The 25,383-nt window shown below is 37.6% G+C and overlaps 1 protein-coding gene across 7 annotated transcripts in view; it reads left to right on the top strand.

The window, feature by feature from the left end:
* JADE3 (jade family PHD finger 3) overlaps positions 1–25,383 on the top strand; it is a 133,002-nt gene that overhangs the window by 82,097 nt on the left and 25,522 nt on the right. For 5 of the 7 annotated variants that reach the window (XM_032842894.1, XM_032842893.1, XM_032842895.1 and 2 more), the window contains exons 4-5: positions 9,784–9,941; positions 22,252–22,442. In XM_032842894.1, the coding sequence (XP_032698785.1) occupies positions 9,784–9,941; positions 22,252–22,442 (349 nt within the window). The remainder of the gene's footprint in view (positions 1–9,783; positions 9,942–22,251; positions 22,443–25,383) is intronic. The other 2 variants (XM_032842898.1, XM_032842897.1) reach the window with 1 other exon arrangement.

The raw sequence follows: 25,383 nt of genomic DNA on the forward strand, positions 1-25,383 counted from the left end.
GTTTCAGTGGGATTCCTGTTTATGCCTACCCCTGATTTATCCTCTAGAGAAGAGTTCTTGGGGTGTGTGAGTTGCGCGTATTGTTCAGGGGCTTTGGTAGCTTCTACAAATTGTATACAGGCTTTCAAGGGTAAGTTTTTAAAGTGTTTTGTTGTGTATGCATATGCTAGCAGCCTTCTTCTGATTCTCAAAAGGGTCCATACTCTTAAAGATGTTTTTAGGGGCGCCTGGGTGGCTCACTTCATTAAGCGTCTGCCTTCAGTTCAGGTCATGATCCCAGGGTCCTGGGATCCAGTCCTGCTTTGGGCTCCCTGCTCAGCCAGGAGACTGCTTCTCACTCTGCCTGCCACTCCCTCTGCTTGTTCGTTCTTTCTCTCTCTGACAAATAAAATCTTTTTTTAAAGATATTTTTTTAAAAGCCAGTTGCCCTAGAAAAAGCACATAGTACTAGACAACTAATTTGAATGTATTAAAAAGTCTTCTATTCTTTCTCAAAAACCAGAATATTTTCATGTATATCATCTGGTCTATAAGACATAACCTATCTTAAAGAATTGATGGCATATCATCTGTAGTTCCATAGTCTCATTTATTATGTCTAAGACTTTCAAAGCAGCAGACTTTCATAGCAGCAGAGTGAAAAGCTCATACATTTTAACTCGGCAGAGAACACACCCTCAAATAGAGCCTGTATTTCTAACATGCTTAATTATTTGGTTTTCTGACCTACAGTAGATAAAAACTACCAAGCTTTCAAATGCACACTTACTGTGCAAAAAAGGGATAGTGAGGGATGGGAGAAAAACTTGCAAAGTAAACCTCAGATGTTATCTTTTACATGAAAATTGCCCAGATCTCAAACTCAGACTCAATTACTCCCTCTCCTCCATCACTGGGATGCATACCACCTCTGTTGGGTAGTGGGTAAGGGGAATAATCAAACCTACCTAAGTTGCCCAAAAGTACATTTGTTTATGGTAATTGATGTTTCAGTTGCTGTCAACCCAAAGCCATCAAAAATGCCCTGTTTTTTCTTTGTAAGAAAACTAAGAATTATTTTAAGCTATTTGAAAAATATTTCTGTGAAAAAATATTTACATGATCTTTAAAGTTTCAAACTTAGAAATTGAATAAGCTTTGCTCCATTGGAAAAATTAACGTGGGACACAGTAGCTTGATAATACTGGGTACCTTGTGTCATCATATAAGAACAAACTTGTGTTCTTCGCTAGGTTTTCTCTGCTTTAAGTGGTTGTTTCTTTTAGATTACCTGAACACCTTTTTTTTTTCCATCTGAAGATTGTATAATTCTAAGAAAATCACTTACAGTTAGTTCCTTTTGATTAAATATAGTTACCACATTTGCAGCTGTTTTTTTGTGCTTTTGGGGTGACACATCTGTTTGTGGTCATTTGTGTATAGTTTCATATTTAAGTGACTGAATCAGAACTAATCTGTTTCTCTGCTTCATTCACATGGACCAGATAGTTTTCCCTTTTGTGTCATACAGGAAGTAAATGTTTTGACTTTTCCTCTAAAAAATGTCACAGAAATGTTCAGACTAGCTATGCTTTAAGAAACTGTCTACTGAGAGATGTTAATGAGAGCAGTAAAAGCCAGAGCTGTCCATGAAGGACATTTTCATTTTGTGGCTCTGGCAGGTTATAAGCATTGATATTCTAATTGAATTCATAGTGAGGCCTCCTTTGTTTCTGCATGCATCTGAGGGGCCAAGATGTACATGCACTGTTGGACTTGGCATAGCTTCTGGGCTGTATGTTAGTCTGTGAATCCCCTCTTTGACCATAAATGAGCAGATATCTGGTAAGTACAAAGCTTTTTTGTTTCAAGAACTTTTGGGGGAAACTACCAGTGCATATAAAATAGGCACACAATTAAGAACTTGTAAAACTTCTCAACTTCATTACCTAGGTCAATGTCAACATCTAGATCCTTCATTCATAATCTTTAACATCAAATGCCATGTTTTATTTTGTGAAGTTTCTGCATTACCTTGTGCCCTATAGAGTGTTGGCTGGAGTTTTTGGTGGGCTTCTTGCTTGGAAATCCTATCTTTGGGAGCTGAACCACGCATGTTTTAGTTGAGCCATGAACTCACATCTCCTTTACCCCATCAATGATTACTTTTATGGACTAGAGAGATAGGAAAACTTAGCTGCATACTTCTGCTTTTAGAAGTAAAGCTGAGACTATGACGATGATGATAAAATAGTAAGTGCAGCTAGAATTTATTCAGCAGTTACCATGAGCTTAATACCATGCTAAGCCCTTTACATAAATTGAGCCATTTAATTCTTGTGACAACCCCTATGAGGTGTTTTTGTTATCCCCATTTTACAGATGAGTAAACTGAGACACAGAATTTAAATAATTTGTCCCAAATTTGTTGGTGAAACCAGTAGACCAGTTTGGGTAGTCTGTCCCTGGGCCCATATTCCTTTCTTTAAAGATTTTTAATTTCATATTTGACTGTGTAAGATACTTGCTTGGTTCATATATCTAATTATGACACAAAATACATACAGAGAGATCTAGCTTTTGTCTTTCTCTCCTTGTTTTCTCCCTCACTCCCAGAGGTAGCCTTTTTTTTTGAAAAAGCTTTTGGTTTATCCTTTTATTATTTCTTTATGACAATATATACAAATTTGTGCATATGTGTGTGCCTCCATATATATAGAGAACTCATACGTCTCTACCCAGGATACACTAAAGCTATTTTGTTTGCCTATATTCATTTTTTTAAAAACCCCAAATTCCTTTTCTTATCAAAAGCAGATTCATGAGACCAGTTTGGTAAATATATTTCCTATCACTTTGCAGATATCTACTTGAGTACTGAGCTTACATTCCTATCCTTTATTCGGCATTTTATGTTCTGCCTCATGCTTGGGATGTTTCTACAGCGAGATAAAGCAGACTCTTGTACTCTGCCTTGAGTAAAAATGCTTCTCTAGAAACCTTGAATCTGATGCTATTTAATCTAGCTAGCTTATAAAATTGAAATCAGGCTTATCATGTAAGTCTGCTGCTTTTCTCTAAAGATGGAAGGAAAATTATATTAGTCATTAGATCTAGCCTTCATTCTTCATTTTAAGAAAAATAGGTCTGAATTGATTGGTGTTCCTGTAGTCTGAGGTTTCTCAGACTTCACAGAATGTCTGTTCCCTGGAGGTTTGGCATTTCTGAAGCCGTGGACAAGGGCCAGATTTCACTGGCCTCTGCCTTTGTATCTCTTTGTCTAGAGTCTTCAAGTTACTTTTCTGTTTGGTAAACATGTGTATTAGTTTCCTAGGGCTGCTGTAACAAATTACCACAAACTGGGTGGCTTAGAACAAGTGGAATGATTTTCTCACAGTTCTGGAGGCCAGAAGCCCAAAATTGGCCAGGCTGCACTCCCTCCAGAGACTTTGGGGGAGATTCCATCCTTTGCCTCTTCCAGGTTCTGATGACTGTCAGCATTTACTGACTTGTGGATCAATGAGTCACTCCAATCTCTGTATCCATGATCACGCTGCCTCCTCCTCTTCTGTCTTAAATCTCTCTCTGCCTTTCTTTTGTAAGGATACTTGTCAATTGGATTTAGGGCCCACCAAGATGTTCTAGGATGATCTCTTCATCTCAGAATCCTTAAATTATTTATATCTGCAAAGATCCCTTTTCCAAATCAGGTAACATTCATAGATTCCAGAAATTAGGATGTAGACATACTTTTGGGGGCCACTGTTCAAACCACTACAGTATGTTTCCAGGCTACTTAGGAAACTATACAGAACAGATTTTCATAAGCAGTTACATCAAGTATAAAGACATGGCTTAAGCTATATGATGACTTGGTGTAACATTATTAACTAAGCATGGTTTGCAATCAGTTAACTGTTTTATTTTGTGAAGTGTATCACATGGAAAACAATGAAATATTTTAGGAGGTTGAAAATACTTAGCCCTAGTATTCTTTCCAGATCTAAAGTAGGATTTCCCATAGCACTCTTTCCCAGAGAGAACAGTTTAATAGCACAATTGCAAATTGCTACCACTACTTAACCACTGGCTCATAAAAGGCACTCTGGTCTTTTATAGAAATGGATCAGTGTTCAGGAAAATGGTGGTTGAGTTTCTCCCCCAACCACCCAGAACACCGAGCGCTATGCAAAACGTGTTAAATGGATATGACTGTGATCTTCTCTTACCCCCTTGTACAAAGCATTATATAATAAACCACCAGGTTTTTTTCTTCTACAGACAGCCTTCTCCCTGCACAGTACCCAATTAACTTTAATTGGCAAGGATTCTTGGTAGGGAGGTCATTTTGTTGCCACCTGGCCACCAACATGTTTAAGGTTGGTTTCCTTCTCTACTTTGCTCAGATCATATTATTTCTTAATCTTCCCTAAATGAAAGCAACAGGCATTTGCAGAGTTGTCCCTGCAAAGAAGCAAATGGAATGAGTCTTTATCCATTTAAATGGCATCATTTGATTATGTGATAGTTCAGTCCTGTACTCTGAAATGTTGTCGGTTTAAACAGAACTGCACCAATGGAAAATTAACTGTTTTATTGGATCACGCTCTATGCCTGCACTTTCATGTTACATATAATTTGAACAGTGCTTCTCCTCAGAGAACCTTTATTAACATTAAGGACTAAAATGTTTGATTGATAGCATTTTTTCCTTTGATCTTCCAGAAATGTGAACTTGTTTATTTTCAGCCTGCCAGTGGATGGTTGAATTTTTTCAGAATTAGAAATGAGTATTTCTAATTTCTAAGTGTATGTATGTAGTGTCAGTGTATGTATACTTTTGTGTGAAAGTGTATTCCCTCATTCCTTAGACTTCAACTGGGCCTTCATCACTGATATCATTCCCAGTTAACTTAAGACCTCATAGCATACTTTTTTCTGTTGTTGGAAAGGGCAGAATCAGAAAGCTTGGGCTTCCACAGCCATTTAAGTCATGTGTCCCGGCAGGTGAGCATATTTATGTGCCCATTAGTTATCCAGGGACCCCCTTCAACCAGAGGATAACAGTACATCAGACTTCAGGTGGATCCTGGTTCCCGTACTGTGTCTGATTGTGCTTTGAGTACAGAAAATGAGCTATGGGGAATCTCTTTGTTTCCCCAAGTCCAAGTTGTAGCTGTACTCATATCATCATCCTCTACCTCTGGCCTTTGAACTTTTCACACAGCTAGGGCTCCCTTGCCAGGGGTAGGGTTAAGGCTCACTCTGGGGTCTTCTTGGCTACCACGATAGACATTACATTCCTATCCTCATCACCCCTAAGGAACTCACTGAGAAACATAAAAGTGATAAACCAGATAGTAAAAGGTTAAAAAAGAAAATGAAACTAAGAATATCTTTAAAGATCCAAGTACAAAGATAACAAATAGAATACAACTCTAAACCTTCTTAAATGCAAAAAAAAGTGATTAAAAGAGCAAACAATACACATCCAATAGAGACATGCATAAGGAAATTACCACATAATTATCAATATAACAGAGTTGAGACCAAATATCTGAGACATGCCAGTAAATATGAATGGGCTTGACATTTATTAAAGAAAAAAATCTATGGCTCATAAAACAAGATGCAAGTATATGCTGTATATAAGAATATACCTAAAACACCTACTCAGAAAGGCTAGAAATAGAGATGGACAAAGGTGCACCAGGAAAATGGTAGGAGGAGGAGTGAGCCTGATCTTAAAGTAGAAATCAAGCCCCACAAAACAAAGAAGGCTTTTTAGTGCTAAACACTACAATTCGCCATGAAAATGTGATAGTTAGGAATATCTATACACTGACTAATGCAGTGACCACCTTTGTGGAGCAACAGCCCTGGAAGAGTCAAGGACATATAGGTTGAAACACACCGATCATAGGAGGCTTTCATACACTTCTCTCAGATTAAGTGAACAAAAAAATAAGAGAGGAGATAGATATAAACAACTAAAGCAGCTAATTAAGGTACAGATGATGAATATATATCAAACTTGAAACCTTGATATTAGAGGTAATAGAGAATATACCTTCTCAAATGTCGATGGTACACACACAAAATATAGCAAATATTAAGTCACAAGGAAAACAGTGATTTCCATTATTACATGGACATGATATAAACAATACTCCAGTCACGATGTGGTAAAATCAGAAATTACAAAAACAGAAAGGTCCTTTCCTATGGAAATCTTAAACCCTTCTATTAAATAACTGTTGAGTGAAAAGAGGAATACAAACTGAAATCATAGATTTTTAAAAATGATAGTTTAAAACATTCTGTCTCAGTTTGCTCCATATCTTAAATTATACAATAAGAAAAAGGAGGCATTGTTCCACCTACTCTTGATAAATTTTCTTATAAAAATTACTTTAATTCTCAATGTTTCTGATGTTTAATTACAGTATACTAAATTATTATATTTTTTATTTTTTATATACTTATAGTCAGCACTGAGAGTTTCTAATATTTTGACCAAAATGTTTAAAGGTCATAGAAAAATCATAATTTTCCCCATTAATTATTAAGATTGCTTTTCACAGTTTCCACATGCACTGTCATTTCTCAGGTCCTACTTCTGTGCAAAGTAGAACTGCCTATACTGTGCAAGCTTCTGCAGAAATCTGAAAACTGGATAAGATAACTTCCTATGGAAATATAGATTACCAAAATTGAATCCATTAGAGGTAGAAAGCTTAAAGGATCAATTTTTAAAGAATATGTACAGAATATTCTTAAGCAACTACCCCACAATGAAAGCACCAAGTCCGGATGGTTTCCTAAGGACCAGATAGTCCCAGTAATTCCCAGGTTATTCCAGAGCATTGTAACAGAACAAAAATGTTCTAATTCCTTTTATTTTTTTAGTTCTTTTTATGAAGCATGTATAACACTGATATGTAAACTGAAAAGTAAGACAATTTTAAAAAAGAAAGGAAACTTCAGATAAATATCACTCATTGAATATGATACAAAAATACTAAATAGACTATTAGAAGATAGAATACAATACCATATTTAAGAAGTGTGTCATGGAGCGCCTGGGTGGCTCAGTGGGTTAAAGCCTCTGCCTTCGGCTCAGGTCGTGATCCCAGAGTCCTGGGATGGAGTCCCACACACCAGGCTTTCTGCTCAGTGGGGAGCCTGCTTCCTCCTCCTCTGTCTCTGCCTCTCTGCCTACTTGTGATCTCTGTCTGTCAAATAAATAAATAAAATCTTTTTAAAAAAAAAAGTGTGTCATGACCAAATGACATTCATTCCAGAAATGCAAGTTTGTTTTGGTATTAAGAAATACAGTATAATCAATCGGGTGCCTGGGTGGCTCAGTCAGTTGAGCGTCTGCCTTTGGCTTGGGCGCCTGGGATCGAGCCCCACGTCAGGCTCTCTGCTCAGTGCAGAGCCTGCTTCTCTCTCTCCCTCTACCAGCTGCTCCTCCTGCTTGGGCTCTCTCTGTCAAATAAATAAATAAAATTTTTTAAAAAAGAAATACAATATGATCATACAGCAAATTAATATATCTAAGGAAAATAACTGTAATTATTCTCATATACCTGAAGAAGCCTTTAACAAAATTCAATACCCAAGCATTCAGAAACATTCAAGAATAAGGAACTGTAAGATAATTTAACATAGATATTATATATATACACACCACAGTCTTCAATCTAGTATCTTAATGAAGAACACTAAAATCATTTCCCCCAATTTCAGGAAGAAGGCAGATATTGTCAACTATCCCCATTACTATTCTAAATATTGCTACAGTATTTACCAATGCAGTTAAACAAGAGAAACTAATTAGACACCAAGACTAGGTAAAGTTGTGAAACTCTCTTTGCGGATGATATGATAATATATCTAGAAAACCATAGGAAAATCAATGATAAAAACTAATTCAGGCAATAAAAGAATTCAGTAAGATAGCAGGGTATGAAGTTAACATGTAAAATCAATAGCTTTTATAAACAGAAGATATAAATATGCCTGGGTATGTTGTGATATAGGAAATTAAAGAAATACTCAAGAAAAGATGGGATGTGTTGAAAGAGCACCCAAAAGAGTTCCCAGTGATCAGAGGTAGATCAATTTAAGCAACAAAAATAATAATAATACTGGATTATAACCCAAAGAGTAAAACAGATATCCATAAGCCTATAATATAACTAAATAATTGAATAAATAAACAAATAAGGGGGAAGAAAGGACAGATCTTTCTTACAGAGGAATTCCAATTAATTAATGTAGAAGAACTGAGGGAAATAGAAAATCACCATTAGGATACCACAGTCATAATTCTTGCAGGCAAGCTATCCACCAATGGATGCTCAAATAAGCTCATGACAGTTTGAGGAGAAACAGGGTGTTGTTATAATCTTAAAGGATCTCTTCTAAGATGTTTATTAATTACAAAGTGAGATACAGTAAACTAACAGTGGAGAAAACCAGCAAGACACTACCTTAACCAAATGATCAAGTTTAATATCACCACTGGTAGGACATTGGCATTATATGTCCCTGATATAATGGAATGAGAAGGACACAGCATCATTTCTGTGGTATTCTTGCCAAAAATGAGTAACTTTAGTCACAAGAAAACATCAGACAAACCCAAATTGTAGGGATAGTCTCTAAAATACATGACCAGTTCTCTTCAAAAGTATCAATGTCTTGGTCGCCTGGGTGGCTCAGTGGGTTAGGCCTCTGCCTTCGGCTCAGGTCATGATCTCAGGGTCCTGGGATCGAGGCCCACATCGGGCTCTCTGCTCAGCGGGGAGCCTGCTTTCTCCTCTCTCTCTCTATGCCTGCCTCTCTGCATACTTGTCATCTCTCTCTCTCTGTTTCAAATAAATAAATAAAAATCTTTAAAAAAAAAAGTATCAAGGTCTTGAAAGACAAAAACTAAGAAACTGTCACAAATTGGACAATACTAAGGAGACATGACAGTTAATTGCAATGTGGGATCCTGGACTGAATTCTGGAACAGAAGGATATTAACCAGAAAATTAGTAACATTTTTAATAAAGTCTGTAGATGAATTAATAGTATTGTAGCAATGCTGATTTTCTGGTTTAGGTCATTGTACTCTGCTTATGTGAGATGTTAACATTAGAAGAAACTATATGAAGGGTATATGGGAGCTCTGTACTATTTTTGTAACTTTTCCATATGTCTGATTTCTAAGTAGGGACACCTGGGTAGCTCAGTCAGTTAAGCATCCAACTCTTGGTTTCAGAGCAGGTGTTGATCTCAGGGTCCTGAGATCCAGCCCCACATCCTAGCATGGACCCTGCTTATGATTCTTTCTCTCCCTCTCCCTCCTCCAAAAAAAAACCCCATAATTCCTATTAAAATCTCAGGAAGAAAAAAAAATTAAGATAGTAGAATAATTTTTAAGTAAATAAAAAATAAAGTGATGCCTAAATAAATAATTAGAAGTTATCAGAGGATACTTAAAAACTGCTTAATTTGAGAAAGTTAAGGTTTGTTTTATCAGACTTTTAGAGTAACCTGTACTGTTGATTTAAATTCAAGGAGCTTTAGAAAATAATTCAAGAAGGATTTCTTTACTTTGTTAAATCCAGAACAAACTGGCTTCCCTGTCAGTACTTCAGACCCTTTCCAAATCGAAGTTGATCCGGCCATTTAGGAAGTTAGAGATCTCTCTTGTTGAAGAGTAGGTGAGGATAGTCTTTTTAAAAGAACATTAAATGGTGTTAGTTTTGTAGTGATGGTCTTTTCAAGATGTGTCCAATGTCTTCTCAGGTATTCCGAAAGGACCTCATCAGTGCCATGAAACTTCCAGATTCTCATCACATTAATCCAGACAGCTATTACCTCTTTGCGGATACATGGAAGGAAGAATGGGAAAAGGGAGTCCAGGTACCAGCCAGTCCAGACACTATTCCACAGCCTTCCCTCAGGTATTTGCATGCTTGTACCTTTGACTTAGGGAATGATTGCTCTTACAGTTATCTGTGTGCTGGTTGGGGAGAGACTGCTTGGCTAATTATACATTCATAATACAAAGTCACATACCGTGTTCACCAATTCACTCAGACATGGTAGATGATACCAGGCGAGAGTAAGTCAGTAGTTAAAGTCAAGCTCATTTGTTTAGGAATAGAATATGTGCCCATTTACTATTTGAAGTCCAGTCTGAAACTGTGGTAAGGTTTTGGAGAGTAGGATTTCCAAGTCTGACTCAACAATCAGTAGCATTTACTAGTCTTTGAAGAGAAACAGAGCATTGATTACATAACCTCGTAATAATCCTGTTAATATTATAACCCCATGAGAAGCTGCTTCATTATAACAGCAGTCTCATAGTGATAGCATCTGTAAATAGAGGGCCAAAACATTTCGTTTGTAAAATGCATAAAACCCAAATGAGAGGGGATGACTAGAATATCAGATTGATTGTAAGTACATAACCTTCATTTACAAAAAAAACTTGAGAAGAAAGCTTAAGTAGGGGAGAACTTGGGTTTGTGAAAAGGGGAGAGGAGTTTTTCTGCCAGAGGAAGTAGTAAGTTCAGCTGGTTTGAACTGGTTTGGAAGCCATTTTTCTTTACTGGTCTTTGTGTTCCCGGTGCTTTGCACCAAGGCTGGCATGAAGTAAAATGCTTGGTGGGGCGCCTGGGTGGCTCAGTGGGTTAAGCCTCTGCCTTTGGCTCAGGTCATGATCCCAGGGGTCCTGGGATCGAGCCCCGCATCGGGCTCTCTGCTCAGCGGGAGTCTGCTTCTTCCTCTCCCTCTCCCCCTGCTTGTGTTCCTTCTCACAGTATCTCTCTGTCAAATAAATAAATAAAATCTTTAAAAAAAGAAAAAAAAATGGGAAAATGGGAGGTAGGGGGATTTCACTAAGTTCGTCAGTCAAATCAGGTTCCAGGTTTGTCACATGACCAGCATGCACTTTTATCAATGTGCAACTTGCTTTTTTTTGAATATTTTAAAAATTGAGATATAATTGATACCGATTTTTTTTATCAAGATAGAATTCACATACCATAAAATTAACCCTTTTAAACTGCATGGTGGTTTTTAGTATATTCACACTTACTCAGCTATCACCACTATGTAAATCCAGAACATTTTCATTACCCCAGAAAGAAAACCCACATCTGTTAGCAGTTACTCCTCATTTTCCCCTTCCCCTGGCAGTCACTGTATTAGTCTGCTAAGGCTGTCATAACAAAATACCACAGACTGGGTGGCTTAAAAAACTGAAATTTATTTTCTCACAATCTGAAGTCTAGAAGTCCAGGATCAAGTTGCCATCAGGTTAGGGTTCAGTGAAGCCTCTCTTCCAGGCTTGTAGGCGCTACCTTCTCACTGTGTTCTCACGTCCTTTCCTCTGTGCACACAGGGAGAGAGAGAGACAGAGAGATGGAGATCTGGTGTCTCTTCCTCTTCTTATAAATTCACCAATCCTATCAGATTGGGTCCCCACTCTATAACCTCCCTTAACCTGTGTTATCTCTGTATAGGCCCCATCTTCAGATATAGTCACACTGGGAGTTAGGGCTTCAACATAAAAGTTTTGGGAAAACGCAATTCAGTCCATAACAACCACTAATCTACTTTCTTTCTCTGTGGATTTGCCTATTCTGGACATTTTATATAAGTTGAATCGTACAATGTATGGGCACTGAGTCTAACTTCTTTTACGCAGCATAGTATTTTCAGGGTTTTTCTGTGTTGTAGTATGTATCAGTATTTCATTAACTTTTTATGGCCAAATAAATTCCATTGTATGGATAAGACCACATTTTGTTAATCAGTTAATAGAAGTTAGGATTGTTTCCATGTTTGAGCTATTATGAATAATGCTGCTACAAACACTCTTGTACAAGTTTTTAAAAGTTTTTTTTGTTGTTGTTTATTTATTTGAAAGAGAGAAAGCACAAGTAGGGTGAGGGGCAAGGGGAGAAACAGACTCCCTTCTGAGCAGGGAGCCTGATGCGGGGCTTGATCCCAGGACTCCAGAATCATGGCCTGAGCTGAAGACAGCTACTTAACCAACTGAGCCACCCAGGTGCCCCTCTTGTACAAGTTTTTGAGTGGATTTATGTTTTCATTTCTCTTGGGTATATACCTAGGGGTAGATATACTGAGTCATATGGTAGCTATATCTTTAACATTTTGAGGAACTGTCAAACTGTTTCCCAGAGTATCTGTATTGTTTTACATTCCTACCAGCAATGTATGAGGGTTCCATTTCCTCTCTATCTTCACCAACGCTTGTTATTCTCTTTTTTATTATAGCCACCCTAGTGAGTCCGAAGTATATCTACTGTAAGTTTAATTATCATTTGCCTGATGATTTTTTTCACTGTAATAGCAGCTTCATAGTGATAGCATCTGTAAATATTGATGTTTTATCAATCATCAAATATTTCATCAAATTTTGGTGAAATATTTCGTATTTCATCAAATATTGATGAAACTACAGAAATGTCGAGCATCTTTCATGTGCTTAGAAGCCATTTGTAAGCTCTTTTTGAAACAGAGCTTTTCTATTTTAATACAAAGAGTAATGTGACTTTCTTTCTCTTCCTATGAAACACTACTGTTCAAACAGCCAAAGTGAATCATCTCGGTTTACTTCTTTATGTTCCATCACATTCACTTCGGAACAGATGCCCTCAGCTGCTGCAAATCTGACCTGTTGGTGAACAAGGCAACAACGTCCCCTGACCAGTTTTGGGATATCCCATTTTTTTTTTGTAGTGCATCCATGTATACCCCCTATATATATGTTTTCTTTGGAGAAATTATTCAGATCTTTCTTCCATTTTAAAAATTGGGCTATTTGTTTTTTATTGTTGAGTTCTAAAAGTTCCTTATGTATTCTGGATACAAGTCTCTTATCAGATACATGATTTACAAATATTTTCTCCTTTTGTGAATTGCCTTTTCACTTGCTTGGTGGTATCCTTTGAAGCACAAAAGTTCTTAGTTTTGATGAAGTCCAATTTATCTATTTTTTTCTTTGGCTGCTTGTCCTTTCAGTGTCATATCTAAGGAATCACTGTCTAAACCAAGATCTTGACTTTTACACCTGTTTTCTTCCAAGAATGTTATAATTTTATCTGTTATATTTGGGTCTTTGATCCATTTGAGTTAACTTTTTATGTGGTGTGAGGTGTTAGGGACAACGCCATTCTTTTGCATGAGGATATCCATGTGTCCCTGCTCATTTGTTGAACAGCTCCTTTTTTTGAAAGTGATAAACACTAAACCCCAACCCCACCCACCTTGGTTCCATGAGTGCCTTGTAAGCCAGGCAGCTGTGGAAGAAAACATAATTCTTGAATCATTAAGAAATCTCCGTTTTATTTTTTTAAATCCTCTCTCTCACAAATCTACCAGGGTGACTTTTTAATAATATTTGCCTACTTTGAACTGAGATGTTGATTTCTCTACTTATACTTCACTCTGTCCAAATATGTTCCTTCTCCCCCCACACACATTGTATGACAGAATACTGCTTTTGTGTTGCTCTTTTATTGGCTAATTTTATAATTTTTTGTGTTAGTGTTTCTTTTTGTATGTCTTCATTGTTGTTATTTTCATAGATTATAAAACTCCTAGAAGTTAGGGAGGTACTTTGTAACAATTTGGTTATTTATACAACTGAGAAAATATTTAAACAGTTTTTGAGATTAGAAGATAGTAGGTTTATTCTCAAAAGCCACAAATAAAAGTGTTTTCTTCTGACATAACTGCCAAATCTAAACAAATGTAAATGTTTTATAAAGAGACCTTACAGTAATTGCTTTTAGATTTAAAACTAGTATCTTTAGTGGTCTTGTGTTTTTTTTTCTTCTTTTCATGTAAAGAAGAAATGTTAATAATTATTCAATTGTAAAAATTCTGCCTTCCAATTTTTAAAAATCTTAAATCAGTGTACATCAAGAGCATGATGACATTCCTAATTCTAGGCTAAAGTTTTAACAAAATCTCTTATAGCAGTTCACAATCGGATATAAACAATATCAGAATATAAAAACAAAAATCTTCTAATACATTGTTTGGGTTGGCTCTTCCATATTAGTTTTGGTAAAATTAAAACCAAATTAGTTAGTTACTTTCTTCTTTACTGGTAGAAATCTCACTTCTCTAGAGAAAATATTCTAAAACATAAATCTGTTAGAAAAATTTAAGACCAAGTCTAATGTAATACAATATAGTAGGCCCCCCCACAATTCCACAGGGGATATGTTCTAAGACCCTGAGTGGATGCCCAAAACTATGGATAGTGCCAGCCTCTGTGTATACTGTTTTTTCCTCCACATACACACCTAAGATAAAGTTTAATTTATAAACTTGGTACAGTAAAAGATTAACAATTATAACTACTAATAACATGCTACAATTTTAACAATATTAGTTATGTGAATGTGCTCTCTCAAAATATTTTACTGTACTGTACTCATCCTTCTCGTGATGATGTGGGATGATAAAATGCCTCTGTGATGAGACAAAATAAGGTGAATGATATGGGCACTGTGACACAGCATTAGGCTACTATTGACCAAGTGATACATCAGAAGGAGGGTCATCTGCCTCCAGTCTGTGGCTGACCACAGGTAAGTGAAACTACAGAAAGGGAAGCCACAGATAAAGGGGGACTGCTGTAGTTATTTAAGTTAAAATATACGTGAAAATATTGGGAAATAACATTGGGAAATAACTTCCCAATATTGGGAAATAACTTCCCAATATTGGGAAATTTTGGGAAATAACTCTTTATGAATCCTTCTTTGTATTAGACAAGATAGGCCATTTAGTATAACATCCCCCAAAGTCTCAGTATCTTAACCCGGTGAACATTCTGTTTCTTATACATACCTCCATCCAGTGTGGGTTGGGATGTGAGTCACCTCTGCCCCATGTAGTCCTTCAGGGACTCAGGCTCTTTTTATGAGTAGGATCCTCTTTTGGATAGGCCCATTTCCACTCCCTTCTCCCCCGCCCACCCCCAATTCTAAATCCAGTCTGCAAGAAAAGACAAGACAGCATGGAGGGTTATAGAGGTAGATTTGTGGGGGGGACTGGGATTTGAAGTGGCTTATCCACCCATGTTCCGTAAGCCAGCAGTCACTCAATTGGCCCACCTAACTGCAAAGTAAGGCTGGGGAATGCAGTCTTGCTGTGTGCCTAGATGGAAACAGTTTGGTGAACACATAGCATTTCTCTGCTATTCTTTGATAGAGGCGTTACAAACGCAAAGCTACATGAGCACAGGAGACTTAGGAACCTTACTGATATTATTCACCACTGTAACCATGTAGTTGATGCTCTCTATGATCTGCACTGCCCAGATTCGCACATGGTCTCGGGACCTTTCCACACGATCTCTCAGCAGGATAATCTGACTTCTTACATAGCAGCTCTGGGCTCCAAGAGTGAGTATTCCGAGAGATAACAAGTAGAAGCTGCTAGTCTTAAAGCTGGGGCTCAGAAACTGGCACAGCATTATTTCCACCACATCTCACTAGAGCAGTCACAGAGTTCCCAAATTGAAGGGGAGGGAAGTAGACAGAAGGATGATTGGAAGATTTGTGACCATCTTCAATCTATCACAAGGGTAATATTTTTAATGATTGTATTTCAGTTACTTGCCTAAAACCTACAGATTAATCAATCAGCTAGAGAAACTTAAAAACTAATAAACCAAACACTTGCCTTTTATTTTTTACCTAATCTACAAGATTGTCAAAATGCTTCAGAATTTTATTTCCTAATGGAATTATGGAAGAATTTTGGATGTATATAAATTAACTGACTTGATCCCTGGATGCTGTAACAACTGAAAAGAGGAGAAAGTGATACAGCAGAGTAAGGGAAGCAGATTCTTTCAGAATCTTTGTTCCGGCTTTCAAGCTAGATTTTTCCCTTTGTTGCATTGTCCTTTGTGCAGTTGTCTTGTCTCTTCAGTGTAGTATAGTATAGGGTGTGTGTGCGGCGACGGCGGGGGTGGGGGGATGGCGGTGGCGGTGATTGAGGGGAGGATACAGACAATCACAGAGCCAGCTTGCGCTGTAAGTTCCAGCTGTTTATGTAAGTCTGTTGATCGCCACAAAGAACTTTTTGAAAACAAGTTCAACAAATAAAGATGGTATTAACTTCATTATGTGTTTGTAGGTAGACTATGGATAATTTTTTTACACTAGTCAATAATAAACGAGCTTCAGATGGTTTTTTGTTGTTGTTTTAGGTTTTTATTTGTGTTTTTAAATTAGTTTCTGTTGCTAAAGGTTCTAGTGGAAGGAAAACAGTGGTTCATATTTGGTTGAAAGGGACCATTCATAATTTGTATGACAGGCAAGTGGTTGATATATTTACTGTGGGTCTGTGTATGTTTTTAACATTATAGGTAAAGTACTGATTTACTGTAAAACTAAAAATGAATTAGAATACAAAACATTAACCGCATAGTATATATGCTTATACACACACATATCTATGTATATAGAAATAAGTGGGAATGTCCTCTAACTTTCTTGTTTCACTTAACAATATATTATCAATCATGCGGGAATAATTGGATATTCAGACAGGCCCCTATTTCTCCTTGGAGTGTAAACATTGAACTAACTGGACTATGGAGAGCCACACTTTGTTCACTAAACTCCAGACTCAAATATATAACCACCAATTCAACATCTCCATTTGGATGTCCAGTAGACATCTTATTGGACTTCAGATATCCCAAACTGAACTATTTATCTTCCCAAACTAGTCCCACCTGTAGTCCCATGTTTAACTGATGGCAGATCCATTCTTCCTGCTGTAACTGTCTTTTCAGACTTTCAGGCCAAATTTCTTAGAGTCATCTTTGATTCTTCATTGCCTCATACCCCATATTCATTCTTTTTTTAACTTAAATTCAATTAGCCAACGTACAGTACATCATTAGTCTTAAAGGAGATCTTCTTGGCCCTAATTTCAAAAGATATTCAGATTCCACATCGCAAGTCGAAGAAGGGCCTTGCTGATAAATGGGAACCCAAGCCTGCCTCCCACTCCACTGCTCCGTTTCATCCTCATGCCTCCCTCATCTCCCGGCTCTCCTTGCCCCACTGTCCCCGTAGCTCCTTTCTTGTTCTGTGCGGCAGCAGCCTTCCATCCTTGCTTTCCGTTGTGAGAGGCAGTAAGAAGCAAAATGCACAGAGCACTTGCATACACACATCTCACTGAAAGTCTAAAACAGCCCTTCGGTGGCTTTCCCATTTACTACTGCCCCCAAACTTAGCAGCTTCAAGCCTCTATATTATCATACTCATGGATTCTGAGGGGCAGAGTAGGGATGGCTTGTCTTTGCTCTGTGATATCTAGGACCTCATCCAGCAAGACTTTGAATTTGGGGGTGACTCGGTGGCTGGGGGCTAGAATCCTTCCAAGGCTTATGCACTAACATGTCTGTCATCTGGGCTGGGATGGTGTAGACTGTACGTGATTTCACCATGTGTTTGGATTTCCTCGCAGCATGAAAGTCTCAGCACAGCAGACTTTTAGCAGGCCTCGGGCACGTGCACATGTTCCAGCCAACAAGTGAAAGCTGCATTTCCTTTTATGACCCAGCCTCATACTTCTCATAGCATCGCTGCTGCCCTATAGTGTTGTTGGAAACAGTCACAAGCCTTCCCTGATTCAAGAGAAGAAATAGACTTTACCACTGGATGGGAGAGTAGCAGAGTGACATTGTAGAAGAGCATGTGAGATTTTGAAAATAGCAGCCATCACCAAGGTTATAATTGTCCTGTGTTTCATAAATGAGTAACAGAGTTTTGTAGAGAAGCAGTCAGCCCGAGTGGCAAGATTAACAAGGAGAAACTTGGGAAACTACTACTATTACAAGGGCTTCCTATTTAGGCTGCTTTTAAGATATTTATTTCAAGCCTTTAAAAAAATCTGTAATAATACGATATTTGGGCAATTTCTGTGCTGTTCACAAAGGATCCTAATCCACTCATTAGGAAATGCAGCATAGTCTCTACCTGCCAGATATTTAGATCAACCAAAGACACCCTGCTGACTCAGGTGTGCATAAGATACAGGAGGAGGCCATATGTCAGGTTAGAGTGGTTACAGCTTCCTCTTGCTGCCTCCTCAGGGTCACAGCAATGTTCACGTGGGCCACAAGTAGCTGGCCTACTCAAGGAGCAGGTGGACAGGCCTTTTGTTCTGTGGATCTAAGCAGATGCAGTGGTGGGTCCTTTTATCAAAGGTAGGTCACTCAGAAAGTTATGGCAATATTCATTTACATTCAAGCATCCAAATTTAAAACTGCGCTTACTTAACTTCATCCTAGTAAAGTTGCTCATACCTCTGGGCTTGTGAGCTTTTGTTGACTTGATCACTTGGTCTGGTGACAATTCAAAGAATGTCTGTATACCTACGATATATTGGCCAGAGAAGAAAATGGCCAGGGATGATCCCAGAATTTCTCCCAGCTATAGCAGTGTTATGGGTACTTGAAGATGTTAAAGCTGCATTTTTTTTAAATGCCAAAGTAATAATTCTCATAGACCTTCCGTTCTATCATTATAAATGTAAAACTTTCTCCTTGTGAGATTTGAATTAACCTCACCTTTTACCCATCCATTTCTTTGCCTTTAGTATTACCGTTTCAGTCTATAATATTTTTACTGTCGTAGATTCAGTCCTTAGATTCAACTTAATATGAAAAGATGAGTGACATAACATCATTGTCATCATTATCATTATAAATTTGGGTTGGAGTATATTATACTCCACATATTATACTTCTGTGTGTATATACACACAGAAAAGTGGGGCGCCTGGGTGGCTTAGTGGGTTAAGGTCTCTGCCTTCGGCTCGGGTCATGGTCTCAGGGTCCTGGGATCAAGCCCTACGTCGGGCTCTCTGCTCAGCGGGGAGCCTGCTTCCCCCTCTCTCTCTGTCTCTGCCTGCCTCTCTGCCTACTTGTGATCTCTCGCTGTCAAATAAATAAATAAAATCTTAAAAGAAAGAAAAGTAACCAAAGCATAACTGTATAACTCTGTGAATTTTCATGAATTAAATACACTTGTTTAACTGCCACCCAGATCGAGAAATAGAGTTACCAACACCCCAGGAGCCCTCCTGCTCATACCCAGTAACTGACCTCCCTCTCCATAGGTGGCAGTTTTGCCGGCTTTTAACTTCGTACTGAGATTAGATCGTTGTGTTCATCATTATGCTGGTGAGGTTTATCCATACTGTTGCATGTAGTAGTTCATTGAATTTCATCTCTGTGTCATATTCCATTATGTGAATATACCACATTTTATTTATCAATTCTGATCTTGCTTCCCATTTTCAGCTAATACAGTCATTTCCAATTTGTTTAAGATTTTATCTATTTATTTGTCAGAGAGAGAGACAGACCCCGCACAAGCAGAGGGAGAAGCAGGCTCCCTGCTGAGCAGGGAACCCGATGCGGGACTCGATCTCAGGACCCTAGGATCATGACCTGAGCCGAAGGCGGACGCTTAGCTGACTGAGCCACCCAGGTGTCCTGACCTTTTTAATTTTTTAGTCTACACATGTATACTCTTGTTGAGCATATTCTCCCAGATTGGGTTGACTAGGTCCTAGGTTATCTGTATATTCAGCTATGATACCTGCTGCCAAGGAGTTTGCCGAAGGGGTTGGACCAATCCCCACTTCCACCGGCGGTATAGGAGAGGTTTGTTTGCTCCACTTCCTTATAAACACTGAAGTTAATGTCAGTTTTTGGTCAGTCTTTCCCAGTTTAGCCATTCTGGTAGGTAATAGCAATTACGATTTCGATTTGCATTTCTGTGGTAACTAAGGAGGTTGAAAACCTTTAAAAAGTTTTCTTGCCATCTGGATAACCTTATTCAGGAAATGTCTATTCAGGTTTCTTGCCTACTACTTAATTGAATTGTCTGTCTTTTTCTAATTGATTTGTAAGCGTTTATTATATATTGGTGACAAACAGAAGTTTTTAAATCTCTTCCTTTATGGCTGTTGACCTTTATGTCGTCTTTAAAATATATTTGCCTTCAAGGCACCTGGCAGGCTCAGAGGACCCTGATGTTTGATCCTTGGGGTCATGAGTTTGAACCCCACATTGGATATAGAGATTACGTAAACTTTAAAATAAAAAAAAAACTTTAAAATAAATAAATATATATATATCTGTGTGTATACACACATATCATATATATATACACATGTATATGTGTGTGTGTATATATATATATATATATATATATATATATATAATATATATGCATATCCTGAGGTCTCTTCCAGAAGCTTAATAGACATATTAGTTTAGTTCAAGAACATTTATAGTCTACCTTGTTCCACAGAGGATTTGAGACAATTGATATGAATAGTTAGCAAAATATTCTTCCTTTTAGAACAAGATGAATCTTGAAAAAAAATCAGATATTCTATAATTACCTCATAGGCCATGCACCAAATAAGCATAGGATATTTAATCTCATTGTCTTTGGAGAATTCATATGCATGTCTTGTCCTTTTCAGTTGGGTTCATATCAGTTGGAAGCCGGCCTCTGTCAGCAGTTCCCAAATTTCTAGCCTCAATTAATATTTTAGGGTTCTGTTTTTTTTACTCAAATATTTGTTGCCTTTGGCTTTAAAAACTCCATATGGTAGAAAAATTAAAATGTGCAAATGCATGTAGTTATTTACTTTTTTCAACATATATTATGTTGAATCATAACCTTTTGGAAGAATGCTTAGGAAGAAATACTTAATATATATTTACAAGGTGGACTATGCCTATGTATACTTATATGTATTCATATAAAGACATTTATGTTTATGAATCCTTCTATATATATAGTGACTTGAGTAAAGAAACTAGTTCCAGAAGCCTTTCAGAGAAACGATTTTCATTATTATATATATGTATATGTGTGTGTGTGGGTGTGTGGGTGTATATATTTTTTTTTCTCTTTTTTTAGAGGGCCCACTCTGTTCTTTTAAATTGCCAAGGAATAAGAATCCATATTTCCTCTTGTTTATATTTTCTGATGCTTTGTGGAGTACCTAAAACATTGACTATAAAATGAGTTATTGGTATGAGAAACTTCTAGTTCTTCCCTTGCTTGCTTTCTTTGCCTTGGGCTCCTAAGTGTCAGGAGGAAAGAGGAAAATACGAGTTTTCTCAGGCCTGCTGGAGAAGTTGATGGAAGAATAGGAATCTTTCATCTTATCATGTTACCCTGGCTCGGACTTCTGGTCGCTATTGTGTATGGCTGGAAAATGCCTGTAGTTTGTATAAGTCCACGGCCCTTGGCTTTACCTCATCTACATAAATAGTGACAATAACAATAAACATAACAACAATAACATTGTTGAACATCTGTTTTTTACTATATGCTAAGCACTTTATGTATTTTGTGCAATTGTAATAACCCTATAGGTTTGATACTGTTTTATAATAATATATGACTATTGGGGCGCCTGGGTGGCTCAGTGGGTTAAGCTGCTGCCTTCGGCTCAGGTCATGATCCCAGGGTCCTGGGATCGAGCCCCGCATCGGGCTCTCTGCTCAGCAGGAAGCCTGCTTCCCCCTTTCTCTCTGCCTGCCTCTCTGCCTACTTGTGATCTCTCTCTGTCAAATAAATAAATAAAATCTTAAAAAAATAGTATATGACTATTGTCCTTACTTTTTAGCTAGGAAAACTGAACCTTACAGAAATGAAGTAGTTCCCCAAGATCACTATGTGAGTAAGTGGCAGAAAAAACAGGCTTGTGTGAGTCTATAACCTGTACTCTTTACCACCATCCAATATTGCTCTGTGGCAGAAACTCACGGGTTTAGCTGAAGTATATCTTTGGTATGGAATCTGGCCATGGCTTTGTGCTGGTACCATCTCTTCCTCAGTTTCCCCTTCTAACCAAATGTGGTGGCTATTGCCCCAAGAACACACATTGCAACATTTTATTAGAATGAATGGTAGTAAGGACCCAGCAGCAATGAGGGTGAATGAAACATTACATTAGCAGTGGACTATTCACAGCAGATGAAAAAACTGAATTTGTAGAACCATTTACTTTCCAGAAAGGGATCTGCCATACCTCTCAGTTGGCAGAGCAGCGACCTCCCTGCCCCCCATGGAAGAAAAGGAGAGCATTCAGCTCCACTGTGTCCCACCCTGTCAGTGCCTAGAATCTGTCATTTGTTGACTTATCAGTATCTTTCTTTCACTTTTCTAGGGTTGTAGCCGAGAAGGTAAAGGACGTTCTGTATATGCGGCCCCGGAAGTACATCCACTGCTCCAGCTCGGAAACCACAGAACCTGGTTACATCAACATCATGGAACTGGCGGCATCTGTGTGTCGCTATGACCTAGACGACATGGACATCTTCTGGCTTCAGGAACTCAATGAAGATCTCGCAGAAATGGGTGAGTTGTTTTCCCGCAAGTAACTTGTTCCTTGACTTGCCTCGTGATTTTTTTAAGCTGTCAGGACCATTTAACTTGCTTTCATCCTGTGGCCTCTTTTCTTTTCTGGCCTTTTTGTTTATTTTTCTCATTGATCTTACCTTAATGAGGCATTTCTTGAAATGCATAAATATATTGAAATAGAGCGGTAACATTTAAATCTGACCTTTTCTTTCCTTATCCATGGTGAATGGCACAGATCAGGGGTGGTATGTAGGTTTCGTAAGATTGTTTTCCAGTTCCAGTTGTGAGAGTGGTCATGGCTGATTGGACTGCTGGTTAAGGAGGATTCTGAAGCTGGTTCCTGGCTCAGCCCCCAAAAAACACTCTGATCAGTGGGCAGGGGCAGGGGCAGCAGCACCTCTGCCATCTCTGCCAGCTGGAGAGAAGCTCTAACTTCAACAGGAGGCAGCAGCATGCACCTGACAGGTCAATGTGACCAGCACGCCTTCATGCGAGACTTATAATTTTCCTGCGGGAAGAATGGCAGGCTTAGGGCAAAACATCCCCAGAGCAGTTCTTAGCTGCCTCACTACCTTTAGTAAGTTCTGAAGTTGTCATGCAGTTCTCAAAGACTTAAATTAAGCAGAGGCAAGCAAACAAAAAAATCCTGAAAGTAAACATAATAACAGTTGTAAAGTAAGTGTATGCCCTATAGCACCATACCGGTGATGCTGGGAGATGCTAGGCTGAAAGAAAACGCATTTTATTCTTACACATCACTCTTTGACAAGACTTCGATCTGAGCAGTGGTTGGACCTATGGAACTGTGGGTGGTTTTTAAGTCTCCATATGAGATTTGCAGAAGCACACAATTGATTTCCTTTTTGTTTGAATCACATTTGTACATTGTTAGTACAGGGATGAGTGGTTTTACTTTGCTTCCCTCCCTCCCTTTTTTTTCCTTTCTTTTGAGGTTGGCATCTGAATGCCTATGGATAAAAACATAAAATTGTATTAAATCCAGTTTAGTGTGATTGTGGTAATTATACTAGTGGTACTAGTATAACCAGTACTTGTTGTTTTTTAAACCTTACTGTTTTATGTCTTCTCTTACTCTGCCTTCTAAGAGGAGAGAAGAGATGTCAGCTTAGGGTACAAACCACAAAGGAAGAGAATAAAAGACTGACAGAGGAGGGAAATCAGAGTATGAGAGCAGAATCCAGTGGATTGATGGCTCAGTGTGCCATTGTGTTTGTGAACCGTATGGTGTCTGTGTACATTATGATCATTACAGGGCTGCCTTCAATGCGACACCACCTTACGGTGAGGTCCCTTTGGTATTTTGCAGTTAATCCCCTTTGAAGGATTTTTTGTAATCAGCTTTTTTTATTTTAGAATAGTTATAGATTTACAGAAAAGTGTACATTTAATACAGTTGCCATATGCCCCTCACAGTTTCAGTTTCCCCTAATGTTAATAACATCTCACTTGACCATAGTACTTGACCTTTTCCTATTCCAGGTTGCCATCCAGGACACCACACTGCATTTAGGCTTAGAAGAGTTTAAAAAGAGGATTGCTTTACTTCAAGTTTTACTCTTTAGAGTAAATGATATTATAGTAAGGCTTCTAAGAGCTTAAGATAAACTTCTAAAAACAACATTAAATTATGCCTTTTTTTGGGTTCAGATTAAGGAATTTAAAAAATTGAGTGCTTATTACTACATACTGGTCACTAAACTAAGCAGTGCACAAATATTACCTCATCTCATCCTCACAAGAAATCAGGGAGTTTATATTACCGTCCTTATTTTATAGATAATGAAACTAAGCCCTAAAGAGAATAAATAACTTGTCAAGGTTTATATAACCAATATGGGGTCAAGTTGGAATTTGAATCCAAGTGCTCTAACCAAACACTGTCCTCCTCCACTCCAGAAAAAAAAGTGTGTAATTTGTCTTGGCTGGAAAAATGAAACATACTACCTGGGTAGTTTCTGCTTTCATAACTATATACGACACTAAAACGGTAGTTTATATGGAATTCCAGAATTTCTTCGAGTATCTTATATAACAAATGAAGTAGAATATTTGGGTGAATTTGTTTTGGATCATTTTGAGAATTATTCCTGAGTTTACAAGCTGTTAAAAAATATATATATATACATATGTATATATGTATATACACACACACACATACATATATATACACACGCACACACATATATGTGTGTGTGTGTGCGTGTGTATATTCTCACAGAATCATTAAAAAAAATATGTTTAGTTGTTGCCTGTATCCACCATATAAATCTTTTAGTTGGGTTTATTAAGTTTGTAAGACTAAGAAAAATTAAAAGTATAGAAGGAAAGGGAATCAAGAGGCAAAAAAAGGTAATTTTAGAATTTGCAGTTAGACTTTTGTGGATGCTAATAGATTTCTCTTATATACAGTTGCCATTGGAAAATATTATTGGATATTTTTAGAAGTCATGTTTAAAAAACAAAATATTTCATATGTATAATGACATATACAATACCTAGAATTTTCTTTTATAACTTAATACCTTTTTGTATAAAAATTTCCTCATATATTCATTAGATGTACTCATTGGAACTATTATGCTAAGAATGAATTACTATTTATGTCCAGATAGTTATGTGATCCTAATTATCTTATTCTATAAATTAAAGTGTTCAAAATTATGAAGCTGTGAAAGTTCACCCTCAGTGGGAATAAGAGAACAGAGATGTAGGAGGGGGACTGATTGGGATGTAGACAGAAAATTGAAAGGGTCAGTAATACATCTTACATGAAATGTGGTAAAATGTACTCCTTTCATGTGTCAGACACTAATACGTGATGATAAGTAAATATTAGAATAGCTCTAGTAAAAGATTCTTTGAAATCCACTTGTTTTAGATCAGAGAACAGATGGTTTTATCTTTTAGAATCCCTCCA

Source organism: Lontra canadensis, unplaced genomic scaffold (genome assembly GCF_010015895.1).
Source record: "Lontra canadensis isolate GAN:19392208 unplaced genomic scaffold, GSC_riverotter_1.0 scaffold134, whole genome shotgun sequence".
NCBI lineage: Eukaryota > Metazoa > Chordata > Mammalia > Carnivora > Mustelidae > Lontra > Lontra canadensis.